The sequence below is a fragment of the Pinus tabuliformis genome, chromosome 5_1, assembly GCF_031772625.1.
Source record: "Pinus tabuliformis cultivar Carrire ecotype Pingquan chromosome 5_1, CPIR1, whole genome shotgun sequence".
NCBI lineage: Eukaryota > Viridiplantae > Streptophyta > Pinopsida > Pinales > Pinaceae > Pinus > Pinus tabuliformis.
In genome coordinates this window covers 740,995,013-741,014,730 of record NC_142305.1, presented here as the reverse complement: position 1 = coordinate 741,014,730, position 19,718 = coordinate 740,995,013, and the positions used below count along the sequence as shown (strand labels likewise).

At 36.6% G+C, this 19,718-nt stretch overlaps 1 protein-coding gene across 1 annotated transcript in view; it reads left to right on the top strand.

Moving 5' to 3' along the window:
- The first annotated feature begins 641 nt into the window (after window positions 1-641).
- Window positions 642-19,718, top strand: part of EMB2753 (tetratricopeptide repeat (TPR)-containing protein) — a 333,581-nt gene continuing 314,504 nt past the window's right edge. Inside the window, exon 1 of the mRNA XM_089432854.1 lies at window positions 642-955. Within this exon, the coding sequence (XP_089288980.1) occupies window positions 905-955 (51 nt within the window). The 5' untranslated portion in view covers window positions 642-904. The remainder of the gene's footprint in view (window positions 956-19,718) is intronic.

Below are 19,718 nucleotides of genomic sequence, written 5' to 3'. Positions count from 1 at the left end.
GGAGATAACCATCACTCACTCCTATCTATGTGTGAATGCAAGGTCACTCATCATTATTATTCAAAGAAAACCATGCCCGTGGAATTATCTGCTAGTGGTTGGTATGGAGGTAAGCTTTCACTCGTGCCAAACACCTTTAGATTTTGGGCTGTTAACCTGTTTCCTTATATCCAAAGAAAACAAACTCTTTCACTCTTGTCAAATAACTTTAGATTTTTGGCTGTTACCCTATTTCCTTACATCCAAAAAAAACAAACTCTTAGCAAAAAAATAATTTTAGAATATACAAGATACTCACACATATAAATTATATGGTTTGATTAAATATCCATTCACAAAATTTTATAAAAAAAGATGTATGATGTTTTTATTATTAAGTAAATAAATTAATATTTATCCACATATAAATTTTTTTTATGGCGTCAAACAAATCTATACAAGATTTTGGCAAAATTAGAATCACCAAATTCGAACAAAATTATATTTGAAGAAATGGCAAAAAAATGACTTTTTAATACCCTATTTCCTGTCGAAATAACCACGTTGCTTGCCTTCCCACAAAAAAAAACCAAGAGCGACATCTATCCTATATACCAGCGATATTTGTACCCCTTACCTGATCTAGAATGCCGAATGATGACACCCCCGCCTTCTTAATAATAACAAAAAATTAAAATAGATTAAGAAAGGGAAAAACCTACTTGTTACCCTCGGGTATTTGGTTCCATTCTCACGGCTCCGGGGAGCCTTTTCACGCGCTGCTGTTGCTTCTACTCGTCTGTTTCATCGTCTTGTTCTAGGCGAAGTCAAGAATAACCTCCGCAACAGTGATAGGGTTTCAGAGCCTTGAGATAACAGCAAGAGCAATAAAGAAGGGTTTGCAGCAGTGAACGAGATCATCACAATGGGGGCCTCACTGCCGCCTAAAGAGGCTAATCTCTTCAAGCTCATCGTGGTACGCTTACTTATTGTCAGCGCTTTTGATTTATTTTTACTTGTATTCACTGTACTCAATGCAGACTTGACGTCTTGAGTTCTTTTTCTAATGTTTTCTGCAACATTTTGTAAATAAATCTGTTCCTGTTACTAAGTTTTAGCCAGCGAACTTCTAGTTCTCAGAAGCTTAGAGCCCCTGATTTTACTTACACGCTGATTTGGCTCATTATTAAAGAAAACTCAATGAAAAAGTTTTCGCAGCCTGCCATTTTGTAGCAGAATTCATGACCTTAGGGACGAATGTTTATCTGAATTTCAGCATGAATGGTATTTAGACTTGCATCAGGCTGTTGCTTGAGTTTTCTAAGTCAACATTAGAATTTATGCAAGTTTCTTTTAGCATCCAGGCTTGTAGAAATCCCTGGGACGTGGCCTAAAATGCGTAAACAAAGATATATTATATTCATCAGGATATGCATCTAAAGAATTGGAAGTATCTTGAGATTATAAAAGCTTTTAAGTTTCTCCCATTAAAGCTCAAAATACTGTCAAATCTATAATGGTCAGAATTCCACTGTAATGGAGTTTTGATCAACTAAATAATTTCGAGCCTTTGTTGCACGTAGTGCTGTGAAGTATGATTAAAGTAGTTGCACGAAGAGAAGCCAGGTGCTCTACATCCTGGGTGGGAGTGGGAGATTCATTGGTGCATTGAATCTGAATGATGCATTGGGTGCATTGAATATGGACACTAGTACTGATCCATCTATACCCATGTTTGATACACACCTCGAGGTTATGGAGCCCAAGGTCGCATATCTTGAGTTGACATAAATGAAAGATATGCAATTTCTCTTGCGCTTAGTCTAACGAGGTGGAGGAGTTGCCCCGAAAGTTATGGAAATTCTGGTTATATTTAGAGATAATCCAGCAAGGATTTTTGTAAATCCAAGCTATAGTTGTTAAACTTCAAAATTTTAGGTGTCTTAGATGTTTTTGATGGTGCTGAATCCATTTCCACCATCAAAAACACGATTCAAACACTGCATCTACAAGATTTTTTGAATTTTTTTTACCTGGATTCTGGCCACTTTTAGCCGTCCGGGCAATTCCTCCGCCTCGTTAGACTACTCCTTTCTCTTGGTGCTCTAGCTTGGGTAGACGGGCAGATTTTATCCATATGCAATGGTGTTTTGAATCTAAATGATATAGTTGAGTGGGACTAATGGTTAAGAAAATGTGTTTTCTCCTTTGAAGTCACAGGTTTGAATTTGGAGGGGTAGGGGATGTACACCTCCATACACTAATCAATCAGATTGCTAGCGACATGGAGGGGAGTCCCTTGTCCCACAAACAAGAAGGTCTCATACTTTTTTGGCACCTTGTTTCTGTGACCTTAAATTAGATTATTGTCATTGATATATGAACACTAGCACAAACCCATCTATACTCATGTTTGTACCCATCTCGAGGTTACAAAGCTCAAGGTTGCATGTCTCAAGCTGGCATTGAAATATGCAACTTTTATGTCAGATCTAGGGTTAGATGGTTTGTGCTAGTTATGATGTAAATCGAGATTTGGAGTAAATTAGTACTGAATTTTAGTTCATTATCTTTGGCAATATGTATTTATGTATGAAGAGTTAACGACGTGTTTTATTCCAATGTTGCTGACAAGTTGCAGAGAAGTTTCCCATCAAGTATTCTGATAATTTAAAAGCTCTGAAAACATTGCAATTCATCCTATTGTGCCTGTTGGATAACATTTTAATTTGTTTCTTAAGAGTTTTAGAGCTGTTCTTCTTGCAAAACTTTATGCAAACCCCCATTCTTCGGGTAGTTAGGCTCAAGCAATCCGTCTTGGGGGTTTATGACAGCTTATATACGATAAATATAAAAATATTTTAGTCTAAACCAAGAGAACCAAAGAGGAAACGAAGAAGTACACTACAATCACCCACTCTTTTGTTACAATTTCAAGCGCAAGTTAACAATTCAATAATGAGTAACTATAGCATAAAACCGTTTCCTATAACATAAAATGGGCACCTCTGATTTAGTCCAATCAACTGGAATTAATGTCTCAACAAAATATAGGGAATGGAACATATCATCTTGATTACCTTCCTACTAGAGTTAATTGCATCAACGATATATGGTGCTTTTTCTATGAGCAAGGGGGTGCCTTTTTTCTAGAAATTATATCTGGCATTTTTGAAAAGATATAAAATTCACCGAGGATTCTTAAGAGTAAAAGCTTGGATATAAATTATTAGCTGTATCAAATGGCTCTCCAGTCGAAGTAGAGTGACATGTCACATTGACAACCATATAGTTCATAAGAATTTGAAATATATGATATAGAACTGGTGTTTGTTGTCGAATACCTGTAATGTAATTAAACATTAAACATATTATTATTCATTAACATTAGTCACAAGCAAATGCATGACTGATACTAAAGAGTATCAATATGTTTATTATTCTAATTTTGTGATCTGCTACATTCATGTTCTCATGTGGACAACTAGAGTTAGATGTCATGGTGTTCAACATTTTCTACCTCCGTAGTGGTACTCAGAGCCCTAGAAGGAAATGCAAATATCATTAAATTATCCTACATGAGAGCAGTGCTGAGTTTTTTATAATTTGTTTTCTGGCAGTTGCAATTCTCATATAATAAAGCTATGGGTGGAATATTGGAAAATAAATCTTAGTGTTGATTAGTAGACCATACTAAATGAATGGCATCGTGTAATGGACCCACTATTATGGATTTTTAGAGGATTACTAGAAGCAGGAAAAATGAGATTTATAAAATTGTAATAGCTGGTGAAGCAACAACAGTTTGACAATGAATAGGAAAATGTCTAGAGTCTGGAAAACACAATGAACTTACAAAACTGAATAGATCATGCAAGAAAAAAATACTGAAAACCATTAGGTTAATTCCCTGAAAATCAGATGTTTATTTGGTACCAGAATATTCAATAACCTCAAAGGCTGAATTGAAAGAGAAAAAGATGGAATGCTGATGGAAGTATATTAGGGGTATGCCTAATGGATGATGCATTACTTCCACAAACAGGCAGTGACAATGATTTTGTTGTAGAAATCAGCAAGGCTCAAACATTTTTGGATACTCTTGAAGCAGACGATATTAATTTATGAATTTATGTATCACTGTATTCACCATTAGGCTATCTACTATTGAGTGGTGGGCACTTTGATATTTTTTCATTTCAGACTATTTTCTTGTATTTAAATACTGAAAAGTAGATCAGTATGCATCTTGACTCCTTTTTGAGAGATACATCTTATAGAGCCTCTTTGGTTAAGCTGTGGCACTATGAGGGGTGTATCTATGTCATCAAAGTCACCCAGGGCTTGAGCTGGTCTCATCTGCACTCACTCTGGGTCTTTTGAACCTGGGTCTCCATGTTAATACAAGCCTGATCGCCTTGCTGCTATAGACACAATCCCGTGGGCTATGCATCTTGATCTTATGATTTTATGGAATTATGAATGGTACTGGTATATTTCTAATATATATATATATATATATATGGAAATACACAAAGAAGTGAAGGAAATTCAAGTACAAATAACTTCTAATAATAAATTTTAAACATAATCCTTTTGTTCTGTATATTTAATAAAAAAATAATGTGTTTTCTTGCCATCCTCGTTTCGTTGTCCCTTGGAAATTGGTGGCTACATTTTAGTCATCCTTGAATCTTATCCCCTTGTTCCTCCCTTCTGGAAAACTTAGCGCCACATAGATTTAAACCTGCAGTATCATTAGTTCTTGAACCTTTGTCTCTCTAAGTGAATCCACACTCTATCTCTCACTTGTAAGTGCTGTGAGACATCATACTTGTCTAGTAGAACTTTATATTTTGATTGTGTTTAAGAGAATATCCATGAATTTGGTATTTAGTATTTACTCATTGTAGAGAGTGAGTGATAATCATATGGGCTAGGGGATTGGAATCCACAAGAATCCTTGGACGGTGAATGACTGGAGGAGATATGCTTTTCCTTATCATAATTACAAGGGAGATGTGTTTCCTTATTATAATTGTAGGGGAGATATGTGTTTCCTCCTAATAACTGTGTTGGTTAATGTGAAGATACTTAACTTATTTCCTTGTGGATTGATTGTATGTGTAAAACATGCTTTAATGTTCTATTACAACTTTAATTTGATTGTAATTTTCTAATGATAACTAATACAAAAGTGAAATTTGCTGTAGAGAATCCTTTACAATATTTGCCAAAAGTGACTATGATAAGGTAGGATAGGATAAGATAATTATGTTGATGTCCAAGAAATGACCACAAAAGTAGGTCAATGGGATTGTTGAGTACAATGATACCAAAACAAAGTAGGAGAACCAAAATTTCTCTTATATAAAGGACGAGAAGTGAAGCAAGATGTTTGTGCCAAAACATGGAAAAACCTTGGTTGCAAGTGTGGGTAGTTGCAATGAGAGAGAGAGAGAGAGAGAGATATCCATGATCTAGATCATGGTCCACTAGATCATTTTGTCTCTTGGTTCCCCTAGTTGACGGGAGCACTGGGAAGAAGGAAATAATTTTCTAAGTGGGATTTGGTCTAGAAGGAGGTTGGAGAATATGGGTATGAAGTTTGAGGACATCCTCTATCTAAAGGGCTAGACATCTGGTCTGAGTACCCAAAGAATTGGACAGCGTCTAGATCCCCTTGAACAAACTAAGGAATAGAGTTTTGATCTAAAATGATTGTGAGTTGCAACCCATATTGTCCTCAAATGTGCTTGAAGAATAAATCCACAGTTGTAGAAGCATCAATGTTTTTGTTGCAGGGAACATAGACAACCATTTTAGGGAAACAAAGCTTTACTACTGATGTACAATATTTCCAACATTATATGATATCTAATCCATGGATGAAATCCATTGAGTTGGACAATGTGGTGTAGAGAGTACCAAGAGAGGTTGATACATCCCAAGTTTCATTTCAAACATAATTTTGGACATTTATTTGTAGGGTTGGTTGATAGAAGTAGCTAAAAGCATTGAAGAGATGTGGACACTATAATGTCATCCATCTTCAAAAGCCTAATCTAAGAAAGGTAGTCATTTAACAAATTTTGGCTATTGTAGGGCCATGATGATGGGATTAAAATATGGCAAGGATTACAGTTCTTTCTAAGCCTCTTAATTGTGGCACTTAACATCCTTATGCTAATAATTGCACACATAAAGGGGATGACTATGAATGCCTACCACCTTGTTTGTTGCTCACTTGTATTTGATCACACGATGGAATTGTTACTCTTGACATGTCCATTGTGTATGATATTGTTCTTACATTTTAGATTGGGAACTGAGGAATTGTGATGTTTGGTGATCTTTAGAGAGGATTGTTTCTTCCCAAGGAGGTATCACCAACATTGAGTGCTTGGAGCCTGGACTAAGTATAGAATTTGTAGTCATAAGTGATATCATAAAACTTGGCATGAAATAAATTTGAGTGATATTTTGCGGGATGCCCTTCTCGCTTAAGGATAATGCCTATGGTAAAATTTGAAGGTGTCTATTTTTACTTAAAATGATTGTTGTATATCAAGGGGTGCAGGTACAAATATTGCGCTTGCATCTTTGAGATTTTGGAGAGGATTTTTTATTTAAGCTCCCCAAGATCCTCTACCATTGCCTTGTGTAATATGATTCAAAGGGTGGGAAATGAAAGAGGTATGGTGGATACAATTATTTTGAATTAGATTTCTTGGCATATGCCATTCTTTAAGGACTTTGACTTTCATGGATCTACTGCTACACCTTTAGAGTCTATGGCAATACCAAGTTATTGAATAAATTATTGTCTAAAAGGTATTTATTTTTATTTTTGTTTTCAAAATTTTGAGTTTTGCATTCACTTGGTGTTTCATAAGGAGATCTAGTATAGTCTTAACATGTTGCAAGTATTCTGCTAAGGTAAGTACTAATATATTTTCATAGGTAAGCCTAAAATATATAGTTGAGTCACATAAGGTGGCAATGGAACTCATTAGCTCAAGATGCATAGACAACTACTAGAATAACTTGAACTTAGTTTTGGAAGTTGTCTTCCATATCTTGCTAGGTTTTGTGCAGTACTAATGGTAGCTTGATTTGAGGTTGCTATTTGTAAAATATTTTGCACCTTGTAGATGCTTAATGGGATCATCAATTGCGGAAGAGGAAACCTATTTTAATAATGATTTTGTTGAGGGATCTATAGTTTGTGCGTAATTGTTTCTCCCCTTTTTGTTTCTTTCGTATTAACAAATTTAGGGATTGGCAAGATGTCCTTTTGTAGTTCATCTTTTAAAATATTGGTTCTCTTTCCAATAAGAAATGGTGACTCTGGCTTCTTGTTCTTTCTTAGGGAATTATGACAATCAATAGTATATACACACTCATCTTGAGGTTTTATTTATTTCATCTCCTTTGTTGCAATTGCATATTATATTGCAAAGTTCAATCTTTGGACAATCTTCATTCTTCCTTTGGATAGGCTATTAGTCTACCATTTTATCCTTAGTGTTGGAATACCTTATCTCTTCAAAGCTCCATCCCCTAGCCAATCATTGTAGCAAATATAATCTCCATATGGAAAAAGAAGCCCACCATGTTTTTTTCCTTGACTTGTATCTTTATGTCTCTACTTCTCAGTTCATCTTCCTCTTCATCTATGCCCCTTGTTGTTTTGCCTTTGGATGCTAAATAGCCTCGAGAACTGCGATTCCGTTGATGTTGGGCTTTGTTTTTGTATGAGATGGTCCTTTTGGGCTTTTCTTGTCTATCACATTGCAACATTTCATTGATGGTCTTCCTAGTTAGCTTCCCATGTTTTTTTGGAGCTCATCCTTTCGTTTAGTGTCTATTGGTTTTCGCTGTTGTGTTAGGTGCATCCTTAGTGCATGTTATCCTTTCCTTTGCTGTCAAAGGTTGTCCTAATCGTGGGATGGGGTAGTCCCTATGGAACCTCGGGTACGAAGGAGATGCTAATTCTCATGAGGTAATTTTTTTGTCAAAATAATGGTGGCTAAACATTTCTCTTATTAATGATCCATTTTGAATTAGGTTATCGTAGTGGGATGCATCAAAATAGACATCCAATCCAAAATTTCTTGCTCTAGTTTTACTTTTTTTCAGCTTATCAAATTATACAAAGGGCTATTTGTCAAGTAATGGTGGTTAACTAACTATTGATTTACCTGAGATGAGTGGAGTTGTTGTTGAAGACTTGAAATGGTATACATTGCCATCTTTGTGTAGTTTTAAGGTGTTGCGAAAGCCACAATGCATTGCATGTTGATTTGGAATGTCTAACAAGGAGAAGATCACAACAATCTATTAGCTTCACTTTGCATTCTATAGTGTTAATGATTGGTTCTACTCCCATGGCAAAAGTGATGTGGTAGACTTGCTCAACATGTATTGGGTCACTGTTTGCTTTGTATGTTTGACAAGGAGAAGTTCACAACGATCTATTAGCATCACATTGTGTTCTAATAGTGTTAATGAATGGTTCTACTTTTATGGCAAAAGTGATGTTGTAGACCTGTTCGACATGTACTGTACCCCTTGAGAGTTGATCACAAAACCAAGTTTTTAGATATATTCTTGTCTAAATTTTATTTTATTTTATTTATTTATTTTTTGTTCTTTTTTAAATTTGAATATTGCATTGACTTGGTGTTTCCTTAGGGGATCTAGTATAGTCTTAACCAATGTTTTAAAACTTTGACTCCGACTCCGACTTGGTATCAATTCGGCCGACTCGATTTCAATGACTCGATCGTTGTAAAAAATACATTAAATATATTTTTTTATTTATAAAAAAACATAATTTTAAGGATTTTCATTCATGTTTCCAAACACATAGCATTAGAATATAGGTAGAAGACAACATATGATCAAAGTAGGCTCATGAATATATCCATTATATCAAAATGACACCCAGTGCACTGTACAATACATACATGATGATGATATAGAGATCAAAATAAAAACACATAACCAAGGAGGCTAGAAATGGCTTCTACAACAAAAGTAAACTGTGACCAACACTACTCGCTACTGCTAGAGGAGCCAAGATCATTTGGCTCAACCTCTGGATCAGAGTCAGACAAGCCAGCCCATGGTTCCTCCTCATCATCATCTCCAACTGCAACTGTAGAAGTGGTAGCACTAGCAGGCTGTGTAGCAGCTGCAAGTTGAGATAGACGAGATATGCACTTCTGTCGTGGCTGAGCAGAGGAAGCGCCTACAACTGGAGGGCTTGGGGGTGGCATTGAGGCTGGTACAAGTGGATGAGGATCTGCATTCAACTGAACATTATGTTTGAGTGATGCCCCCACCTGTAATCTAAATCAAGATCCTCATTAGAATCAAACTCTGCGGGATGACTCTCCTCTACCCAATCTGATGTTGGATCAATGTCTTCCAACTCAATGGGATCTGAATCAGGGCTTTTGTTTAGCAATTGGTTGCGTCTGAGCCGAAGGTTGTATTGGACATAGACTAGATCATTTAACCGTTTTTGATCCAAACGGTTTCTCTTCTTTGTGTGAATCCTCTCAAAGACAGACCAATTGTGCTCACACCCAATAGCACTACAAGTTTGACTCAAAATATGAATTGCAAACTTCTGTAATTCAAGACAATGGCTACCAAAAGCCTTCCACCATTGTGCTGCAAAAAACATAGGAGTGTAATGAGTTAGCTCAACAAAATTACAAACTATATCCAACTTTCAAATTATAAACGATTTAACAATTTAAGTATTAAGAATTTGAAAATTGAAATTTTTGTTTACCTGGCTCATTTGCTTCCCTTGCAATCTCTGCTATGTTCTTCCCAAAGGTTCTTGTGGCTTTGCTGTGACCTGTTAGTGTATCTCCAGTTGATCACACTCCAATGGGATCATGTGATCAGTGCAATCAATCAATCCATCTCTAACCTCCCCCTTCAAAGCTCCTATTGCCATAGTTTTATAATGATACCGTGGGTTCAAAAATACCCAGCTGCATGTATAGGGCGATAGAGTTGATTGTTCCATCTTTCATCAATGATTGCCCAAATGGGCCCATATTTAGCCACTTTATCCTTGTATGCCCTCTTTATTTGCTCCTTTGCTTGATCCATAGCCTCATAAATGAAGCCCATAGCCAATCTTTCCCCATCCACCACCGCAACACCTTAACTAGTGGCTCAACAACTTTCACAATCTCTGCTGCCTTTCTCCGAATATTTCTTCATTAACTTTCTTTTTCAATTCTCTACCATCATTTTTGTGAGACCACTGGCTTTGCTTCCATTCTACACTGGAAAATATCTTTTGCAAGTTTCTATGTTGTGAAAGCATAGATTGCAATGTCAAAAAATGAGTAGCAAATCTAGTGATGGCAAGCCTAATAATATCCCTACCCCGTGTCTCCTCATAATGCTCAAAATCCATGAATGACTGTAGATAAATTTTGTTATGCTTTTGGCATGATCTACAATGTTTTTGACCCAATCTAATTTGGCAATATCCTCAAGCATGAGGTCTATGCAATGTGCAGCACATGGGGTCCAAAAGATGTTTCTGTGTTTTTCCTCTAAAAGTTTACCAGCAAGAACATAGTTAGAGGCATTATCTGTGATGACTTGAACAACATTAGCCACCCCCACCTCCTCAACAACCTCATCCAATAGCTGAAACAACAATTGTCCATCTTTTACCTTATCAGATGCATCAACTGATTTTAGAAACATGGTTCCTTGTGGGCAGAAGATAAGAAAGTTTATGATAGTACAGTTCCTTTGATCAATCCATCCATCTGACATGATGGTACATCATGTTCTTGCCCATGAGTCCTTGAAGTCTTTCAAATACTCATTAATGGAGGCAATTTCTCTCTGCAAATGATACCCCCTTAGCTCATGCATAGTAGGGCCTTTGAAACCTTTTCCAGCAACATGTATGGCATCAAACATAGGCTCATAATATGGTGAACGGGAAGCATTGAAGGGGATATAACATCATACAACCATATATATATGTAATTACAAGCAATCTCCCAGAATTCTTTCTTCTAATGGTCATCTAAAGTGGGCTGCAAAGTTATACTAGCTTGAGGACCATGTGCATCTGATGGAGAGGAGGGTGTGATAGTGAAATAATTTTTGATATTCATATCACCTTTCTTTTTCATTTTACCCTTACCCTTTTCTTGAATAGACTCCAAAGAGGGAGGAACATATCGGAAGGGGTCGGATGCATCAGTACAAGGGATAGAGGAAGAACCCTCGAAATCAAAATGGGGGTTGGTAGCCAACATTTTTTGTATACTCCTCTTCCTCCCAATTCAAGCCTCTAATTCTTTTTGCCTAGCCTTTTTTTCTTTAAACTTCTCAAAATTGGCTAACAAATCCTTTCTAATCTCCCCAATTTTCAGTGATTCACATGGCGTAATTTGGCCTCTAATCCTTGCCAAGTGTTGTTTCAGCCTATTAATGCCCCCAAGACCTTAATTTTTCTATGGCAAAATTTGCAATGCATTTGACATCAACCATTTTAACATATGCCCAAGCAACATCTTTCACTCTAGGTGCCATTTTTCACTTGGAAATCAAAAGAAAAAATCTGAAAATGAAAACAAAAAGAATAGCATTGCTTCAATGTTCATTTCTTTCACAAAAAACACTCTTTTCAATTTCCAGATTTGCACAAAATATAAATAAGCAAAAACAGATTTTTACAAGTGAAAAAAAATACCTCTAGGCACAAATTGCCTCCTCAAGGTTGCTCCAACAAACCAACTTCTCAATGCTGCTCCAATGGCTGCCCAAGAAGCTCCTCATTCGTGCTACAATGCTTGCCCAAGACTCCTCATTGCTCCTCCAAAAACAAACTCCACAACTCCTCACAAACTCTCACTCAAATTCTCACTCAAATGCAATGAGATGGCTATGAGGAAATGAAAGGGGCTGGGTGGGTTTTATAGGGTTTAGGAGAGGGGAATGAACCCCAAAGAACTTAAAGGCAGATTAGAAATGGGTTTGGGGTACCCAAAAATAAAATTCCAAAAAAAACCACGCTGTTCTGCCTTTTTCGGGCCGCTGTCACCGAGCCGGCCGAGTCGTTAGACAACTCAGCCGACTCGGTAATAACCCTGCTAGCCATTCCGGTTCGAAGGCCGAGTCGACCCGGTGGGGGCATGACTCGGACCAACTCGGCCGAGTCGGTTTCGAACCGGCTGTTTTTCAAAATAGAGGTCTTAACCAGTGTTTTAAAAATTGGTTGGTTTGGACTGGTAACTGGTCAAATCAGTTGGTTAGCTAGCCCACTGGGTGAAACGGGCAGAAAAACTCGGTTTGACCCTTCATTTCGCCCAAAAAAGGGAAAAATGGTCCTAACCGACCAGTTTAGGACGAAATAGGCTGGTTAGTTGCTAAGGCCGCGGAGGACCCACGCAACATGGTTTTCCCAGTTTGTAGGGTGTTTTGGAGGGAAAATAAGGGTTCTTTCCCTCCAAAAACACCCTCTCCAAGCCTTAAAAGTAGCTCAACCCCCTCATTTGCATCACACATCTCATTTGGAGTTTTTGTGAGTTTGATTGGGGGCTTTGAGAGTGTTGAGTTTTTGGACTAGTGGAACAACAAAAAGTTTGAGCTAAGTAGTAGTCATCATGCTTCCAAAAGCCAAGGATGTAGCATGGGCTCATTGTGATATGATCGATGGCAAAATGATTTGCAAATATTGCCAAAGATCTATTGAAGGGGGTATTAATAGGTTCAAGCAACACTTGGCTGGGATAAGAGGTCATGTAAAGCCATGTGAAGCACCAAATGACTCAATAGGGCATATTAGGGCAGAATACCTTCAGAAGTTTGAGACTCAAGTTACTGAACCAATAGAGAAGTTTGTGACTCAAGCAACTGCAAAGTTTGGGAGACAATAAAAACACTTAGAAATTTAACTTGGAGAACCTAATCTGTTGAAAATAGTAGCGAGAAAGGTTCCTTGATTTGTGCCTTAATCAAAGGGACCTCAATGAGTTCTTCCTTAGCATGCTTGAATTCCTATAAGTTAGGATAAATTCCTATAATTTAGGATTCATTCATAAAAGTTAGGACGAGTTATGAAGCAGTTAACTAATGTGCAAAAGTGGAAGGCTGAGTTTGTTGTCTTCTAGTGTGAGTTAATTTGGGAAAATGACAAGTGATTCTAGATTTGCGATGAGACGAGTTGCATGAGTTAGTTCAACTCAGTTAACTCATCAATGACAAAATCATTTCCTAAAGTATAATTTGCCAGATTTAGCCATTCAAATTGCTTTAAAAGGAGGAGCGAAGGCACAATTGTAATCATAATTGTATGGACTAGTTTGTGTGTGAGCTTGTGAGAGAAAGGTTGCCAAGAGGAGCTTGTGTGAATTATTGAAGGAGATGAATTCTTGTAGGGAATGCACTAGGAAATAGGGAGCATCCCTATTTAATAGGAGCACCTATTGCACTAGAAAATAGGGATTTTCGAGCAGAGTAATAGGCCTCCAGAAGTGTACAAGAATTCAGGGAGCAAGATCAAGGTTACTTGCAGGTGTTTCAAGCTTAGTTCTAGTAGAGAAATCAGATTGGTTTCTATTGAGACAGAGTTGTATTGTAAGCGATCCATTGCTCTAAATTTCCTATCAATAAAATTCTCAAGCAAGTAGAGGGTTTTCCCAGTTGGGTTCCCTAGAAAAAAATTGTTTTCGAATTGTGTGATTATGTTCCTATTCCACTACAAAATAAGTAGAGAATTTTTGTGTCTATATGAAAAGAAACTAGCTTTCAGATTGTTCATATTAGCAATTGCAGAATTTAATGGATTTTCTACATAATCTGGTAAAACTCCAACAAGAAATGGTGCTTTTTGTTTCTTATTCTTTCTTAGGGAATTATTTTAGTTAATGGGGTATACACTTGTTTTGAGTTTTTGTGTATCACTTAGAAATTTAACTTGGAGAGCCCAATTTGGGAAAATTCCAACAAATAAATATTGTCTTTTTCTTCTTATTCCTTCTCAGGGAATTCTTACAACCAATGGGATATACACTTGTTTTGAGGTTGTGTATTTCGTCTCCATTGTTGCAATCGTAGATTGTATTGCATAGTTTAAGCTTTGGACAATGATTGTTCTTCCATTGAATATGCTATTAGTCTACCTTTTAACCCTCTTAGTGTAGGAATAATCATCTTCTTCCCATGTCTTCAATGCTCGTGGCAATCACTGTTACAAATAGAATCCCCATATAGAGGAAGCCCACCCTTCATCCTCAACTTGTCTCTTTATTGGCTCCACTTCTTAGTTCATCTTCCTTGTGGAAGGCCAAGAATCCTCAAATAAGCTAGGGTAGTTCATCGACCATCCTTGTAGAGCTTATGTCCCCTATTCTACTACCTTTGAATGTTAAAATGGGCTTGAGAATTGCGATGGGCTTCTCCCTTGATGTTGAGCTTTGTTTGTATATGAGATGATCCTATTGGGCTTTTCGGGTTTACCACATGGCAACATTTCATTGGCAGTGTTTCCAATCAACTTCCCATGTTTTTTCGGAGCCTGTCCTTTTGGTTAGTGTTTGTTGGTTGTTTGTTGTTGTGTTAGGTGCTCCCTTAGTGCATATCCTCCCCTTTGTTGTCAAGGTTGTCTTAGTAGTGCGATGGGGTTGTCCCTATGAAACCATTGGAGAAGACAATTCTCATGAGGTAATTTTGCAGTTACAGTAATGGTGGCTAACCATTTATGTTATTAATGATCAATTTTGAATTAAGTGCTCATAGGGGAAGGCTTTTAAGTCCCTTTAAGAAATTCTCTTCAAATGTTAGCAACTTGATCATCTCTGTGGCAATAAAGAACTTCAAGGGTACGCTCTTGAAGAATCTTCTAAAGGAAGTGCACCTATAACTTAATGCGTTTGTTGTGGTAATGCTTAACTAGTTCTTTAGCAAATTGAGTGGCATTCAGACTGTCACATGAGGGAGTGGTTGACTGTTGGTATTGAAATGCAAACTCTAAAAGGATCTATCTAAGTCAATGAACTTCTTATCTTGCACGAATTGCTACTCGATAGTTTGCTTTTAGAAAAGAAAGAGAACAGGCATTTTGTTTCTTGTAAGCCGAAGTAATTTGTTCAAAACTAAGGTTGAAGATATATATGGCAGTAGACTTGTTATCATTAGGGTTGCTAGCTCAGTTAGAATCTATAAAGCCGACTAGGGAGATCCCCTTGAATTGTATTGAATACCAAATTGAACTGTACCGATGATATATGAAAGTATTCTCTTCGCTGCTTTCCTATATGGGGTGCTTCCATGTAGTGAGCAACTAGGTCAACAATAAAGGATATGTTAAGGTGAGTATGAGTGAAATATAAAAGGTTGCGAAGTAACTATTGGTACAAAGTGGGTTCCACTTAGGGCAAGGCGTAGGTGACAAAAAGTTCGAATCGAGGTTGGAAGGGAGATGGGGTTGGTCTCATCCATGTGAAAATGGCGAAGAATGTCACATGCATTTAGGTGGGGAAAGGAAAACACCTTCTTTAGCTTGCAAAACTTGGAGGATGAGAAAATAATGCAAGTGTCCATCCTTTGATACCAAGCCAAAGGAGTTTCCTTGAGACCATAGAGGCATTTCTTGAGGTTCCAGACAAGACCAAAGTCACTTTGAACAAATCTAAGAGGTTGTTTTGTATACATATCTTTTTGCAAATCCCCATGTAAGAAGGTGGATTTGACATGCATTTGATGGACCTCTCATTGATATTAGGTTGTGAGGTCGAGAATGAGGTAGATGGGATTCATTTCGCAAACTTTGGCATACATTTCATTGTAGTCAATGAATTCTACTTGTGAAAATCTTCTAGCAACTAATCGAGTCTTGTGTTTGTCAACATTGCCTTTTGCATTCTTAGTCTTGTACATCCATTTGCATTTTACAAGTTTTGGCCCTTTTTGAAGAGGAACTAGATCCCAAGGAATGTTGGCCGTTAAGGAATGAAATTCCTTGTTCATGGTCTAGATCAAGAGTCTTTGGAACTTGTGCCAGATTAAGAGAGGCTTGTTGGAAATTTCAATGTGTTCAACATTGATTAGAAGGATCACTGACTAAATCTACCACTACTTCCCTTGTTGTATAGACTCATTGAGGAAGCTTTAGAGTTGGTGCAGGTTGACTCATTTGGAGGGTGAGGCTGAGTAGGGAGAGTGTTGTTTTCATCATCTTTTTAATTTATATAATGATGAATAATGATTTAGAATAGAAGGCGAAGGATTAAAAGAAGAAAAACTCGGTATAAGACTACAAGGAGATGGAACATACATGAAGGTAGGCATATGGGCTGAGAGACCTTCATCAAACTTAACAAGAAGTTGATAACCTTTTACATCCTCTGAATAACCAATAAAAATTGCACTTCTCACATTTATGTTGCAAGGCTTTCTTTTTTATCTTCGTTCTCCCACTTTGTTTTGAGCACTTACATTATGTAACTGAGCAATGTCGTTGATCTAGTTGGCCATTTGTTGGACATTAATAAAATTATCTTATCTTATCTTTATCATTAGGAATGTGTGCCCATGCTTCACTACCAAATGCATGAAAGTGGCTTACATATGGTGTTATGTAATTCCATGCTTCTTTTGGTGCTATTTTTTTTAAAGCCTTATTGGGAGTGTGATTAACAACATAATTTGCACAATTAATGGTTTCTACCCAAAAATGAGGATTGAGTTCCTTATATTGGAGCATACAATTAGACATTTCTTTTAAGGTGCGATTCTTTCTATGAGCAACAACATTTTGTTGTGGTGCATATAGAACACTATGTTGCATCTAGATACCTTGTGTAGTGTAAATATGGAACACTCCCATTATTTGTTCTTAGTTTATGAAGGTGATGGTGGAATTGTTTTTCTACAAGGGCCTTAAAGGCCAAAAACATTTCAAAAGCTTCACTCTTAAGAAATAAACTCAAGCGTGTTTGGAGAATTCATGAATGAATGTTAAGAAATACTTAAACCTAGAGAAAGAAGTAAAAGGAAGATGACCACACAAATTACTATGCACAAACTGTAAGGCAATGGAGTCATGTGAGGATGCCCCTTTGTCAAAATTGTCTTGATGATGCTTGTTGAGAAATTGTCTTGATGATGCTTGTTGAGAACACACCCGGATCAAAACCCATCTATATGTCAAACAAGAGGAAGACTAACGACCATATTATGGTTGTTATAGTGTGTGGTAGTTTAGGTGGCCAAACTGCTCATGCCAAACTTTGCTCGTGTCATCGCCATGAGCAATAAAAAAGGAAGAGAAAATGACCCAAGCTTGTCAAACTTGTACAAGCTGGTAATATTATATGTTGGTTCTGATCCTTCAATATATTTAGGATCTAGTAAGTTCCTTGATTACAACTTGGTGAAGCAAAAAATCCTTGAGTGATTTGTTAAACAGTAAGAAGTTGCATTAGAAACGAGGAAAACATAGTATATCATTGAAGTGACCATCAATTAGGTGAACTTCTCATGACCCTATAACACCTAGAGACTTATCATCACTAATATTTGTTTGGTGTTACATTGATTTAAAACCAAAAAATTGGTTAGATCATTAACCACCATATGATAAGAAGCTCTTGAAATATAAATCCACTTATTTGAAGAACTAAAATTTGATGAATTCAAAGTCCTTTTGAGGTTGTTCTTCTTCATGGTTGCTTTGAGGGCTTCCTATCTTCTTGAAACATGACCCTTGATGACCATCATACCCACACAAATTAAAATGCTTGTCAGATATTCCTCTTTTGGCTTAACTTCTTTATCAGTGCAAGTAGTAGAAGGTTGAGGAAGTTTAGCACCCTTGTTTTCTTTGTTGTGGCTATGATGCTATCTGTTAGGATGCTTTGGGTCTTGCTTTTGTTGTGCCACTAAGGCTTTGTTAGAAGTGCTTCAATTGCAGATTAGAGTAAGGTGCAAGCGCTTATCTTTCTCTTGAACTAGAGAATCACAATATGTCTCAAAAAAGGGCATTTGCAAACAATGCCTTAACCAAGAAAAGCCTTTCTACTAGAGTGAAAGGTGGATACAAAAACATAACAGACCTTTCCAAGTTTAGAAAGAATTGCAAAAAGTAGTTGATCATCATCTTTCTTGTTTCCAAAGTATAGAAGTAAGAGCCTAAGTGTGTTTAACTCTAAAGAAAAATTTCAATGCAATAATAATATCTAGGATTCATGGTGATTGAATAATTTTTGAGATGGCAGCTTGATTTAGGTTGAGTTTATCACAGTGTCCAATTTTGTGGAAGTTGCATTGAGAATTTCTATCCTTTGAAGATGTAATTTCAAGACATTAGCAATTGACATCCTTAAGTCCACATGCCGAGTCCTTTTAGTTGTCCCATTTGTCTCTCTTTATACATCCATGGGGAGAACTTCTATTTCAAAGGTGATTTGATAAAGTCCCTTACTTCTCAGCAAATCCTCCATACTAGATTTGCAAGAGAAATAATTGGTACTAGAAAATAGGATCTCACTTGAACTAGTCATATGGCAGTCTAGAAGTAAGATGATTAAAAAACAAAAATTGATTGCTCAGATAGAAATTTCCTCGAAAATTATGCACTTGAAAAAAATAATACCCAAAATGGTGCTTGGATGCATGCATTATGTTTCTTGGAAGTTTAAAAAATGTGTACTAAGAGGTAGTTTTGTAAAAATCGTAAAAGGGCAAGCTAATAATATTGAAAGGTGCAGGAATGCACTATTATGTAGAAAACAAAAAATGAGTCGAGAACAAAAAAAAATCACTCAAAACGTACTTCAGATGGAAAAGCTATGCTTGTTTGAAAATCTTTGTCAAATTCCAAATTACTAATGGAAGGGTGTTAGCAAAGGTGACATTTGGTGGCTTGTGGGAGTGCCATATGGTAGGTTGATTAGATTTGGATTAGGTCTTGAGGTGTTGGTGAGTTGGCAAGTTGTCCACTTGGTTGTCTTTGGTTGGTTGGTGTTTGCCTTGGCATGCATGCAACTAGGGTGACATGTGGATGGGTTAGAAGGTTTGAATGGTAATGCACCATGCATGCACCTTGCAAAAAGGGAAATGCTCGAAGAAAGCCATTACAAATGTTTTGAATTGAGGAATGGGAGGTGCCCATGTGAATGTGTTGTGTGCTTCAAGGTCAAGGGGGACAAGCTTCTGTGAAAGAAATAATGGGAAGTTCACATGTACTCGGGTGCTATTGCAAAGGGGTCGTGGATGCTTTAGATACTAAAAAGATTGAATATTATTATTATTATTAATTTTTTTTTTCTATTTCTAATTTTGTTGATGTTTTGTCAAATTTTACCAATTTTTATGAGTTTTTTTTTTTTTTTTTTTTTTTTTTTTCTGGACCTTCGCTGAATTTATCTCAACCCCAACGTTCATAACATTGATGAATATAAATAGTATTTTACTATTTTCGTTAAGCATAAGTTATATGAACATTTTCTTCATGATAAAATATAGAATACGTATTGTACCTTTTTTAAGGTTGTTATGTATATATTTCTATAAATTTTACTATCTTCCTAGTATGGGGTTGATAAGTTATTATATGTTTTATTATCCATTGGAATTCGGAAGTCTGCTTTAATTTGTATAAAAACCTACATTCATCATTTATGTCCTTTACATATTTTGAGTATAGAACTTTGAGTTAATAAGTACTTTGAATGTGA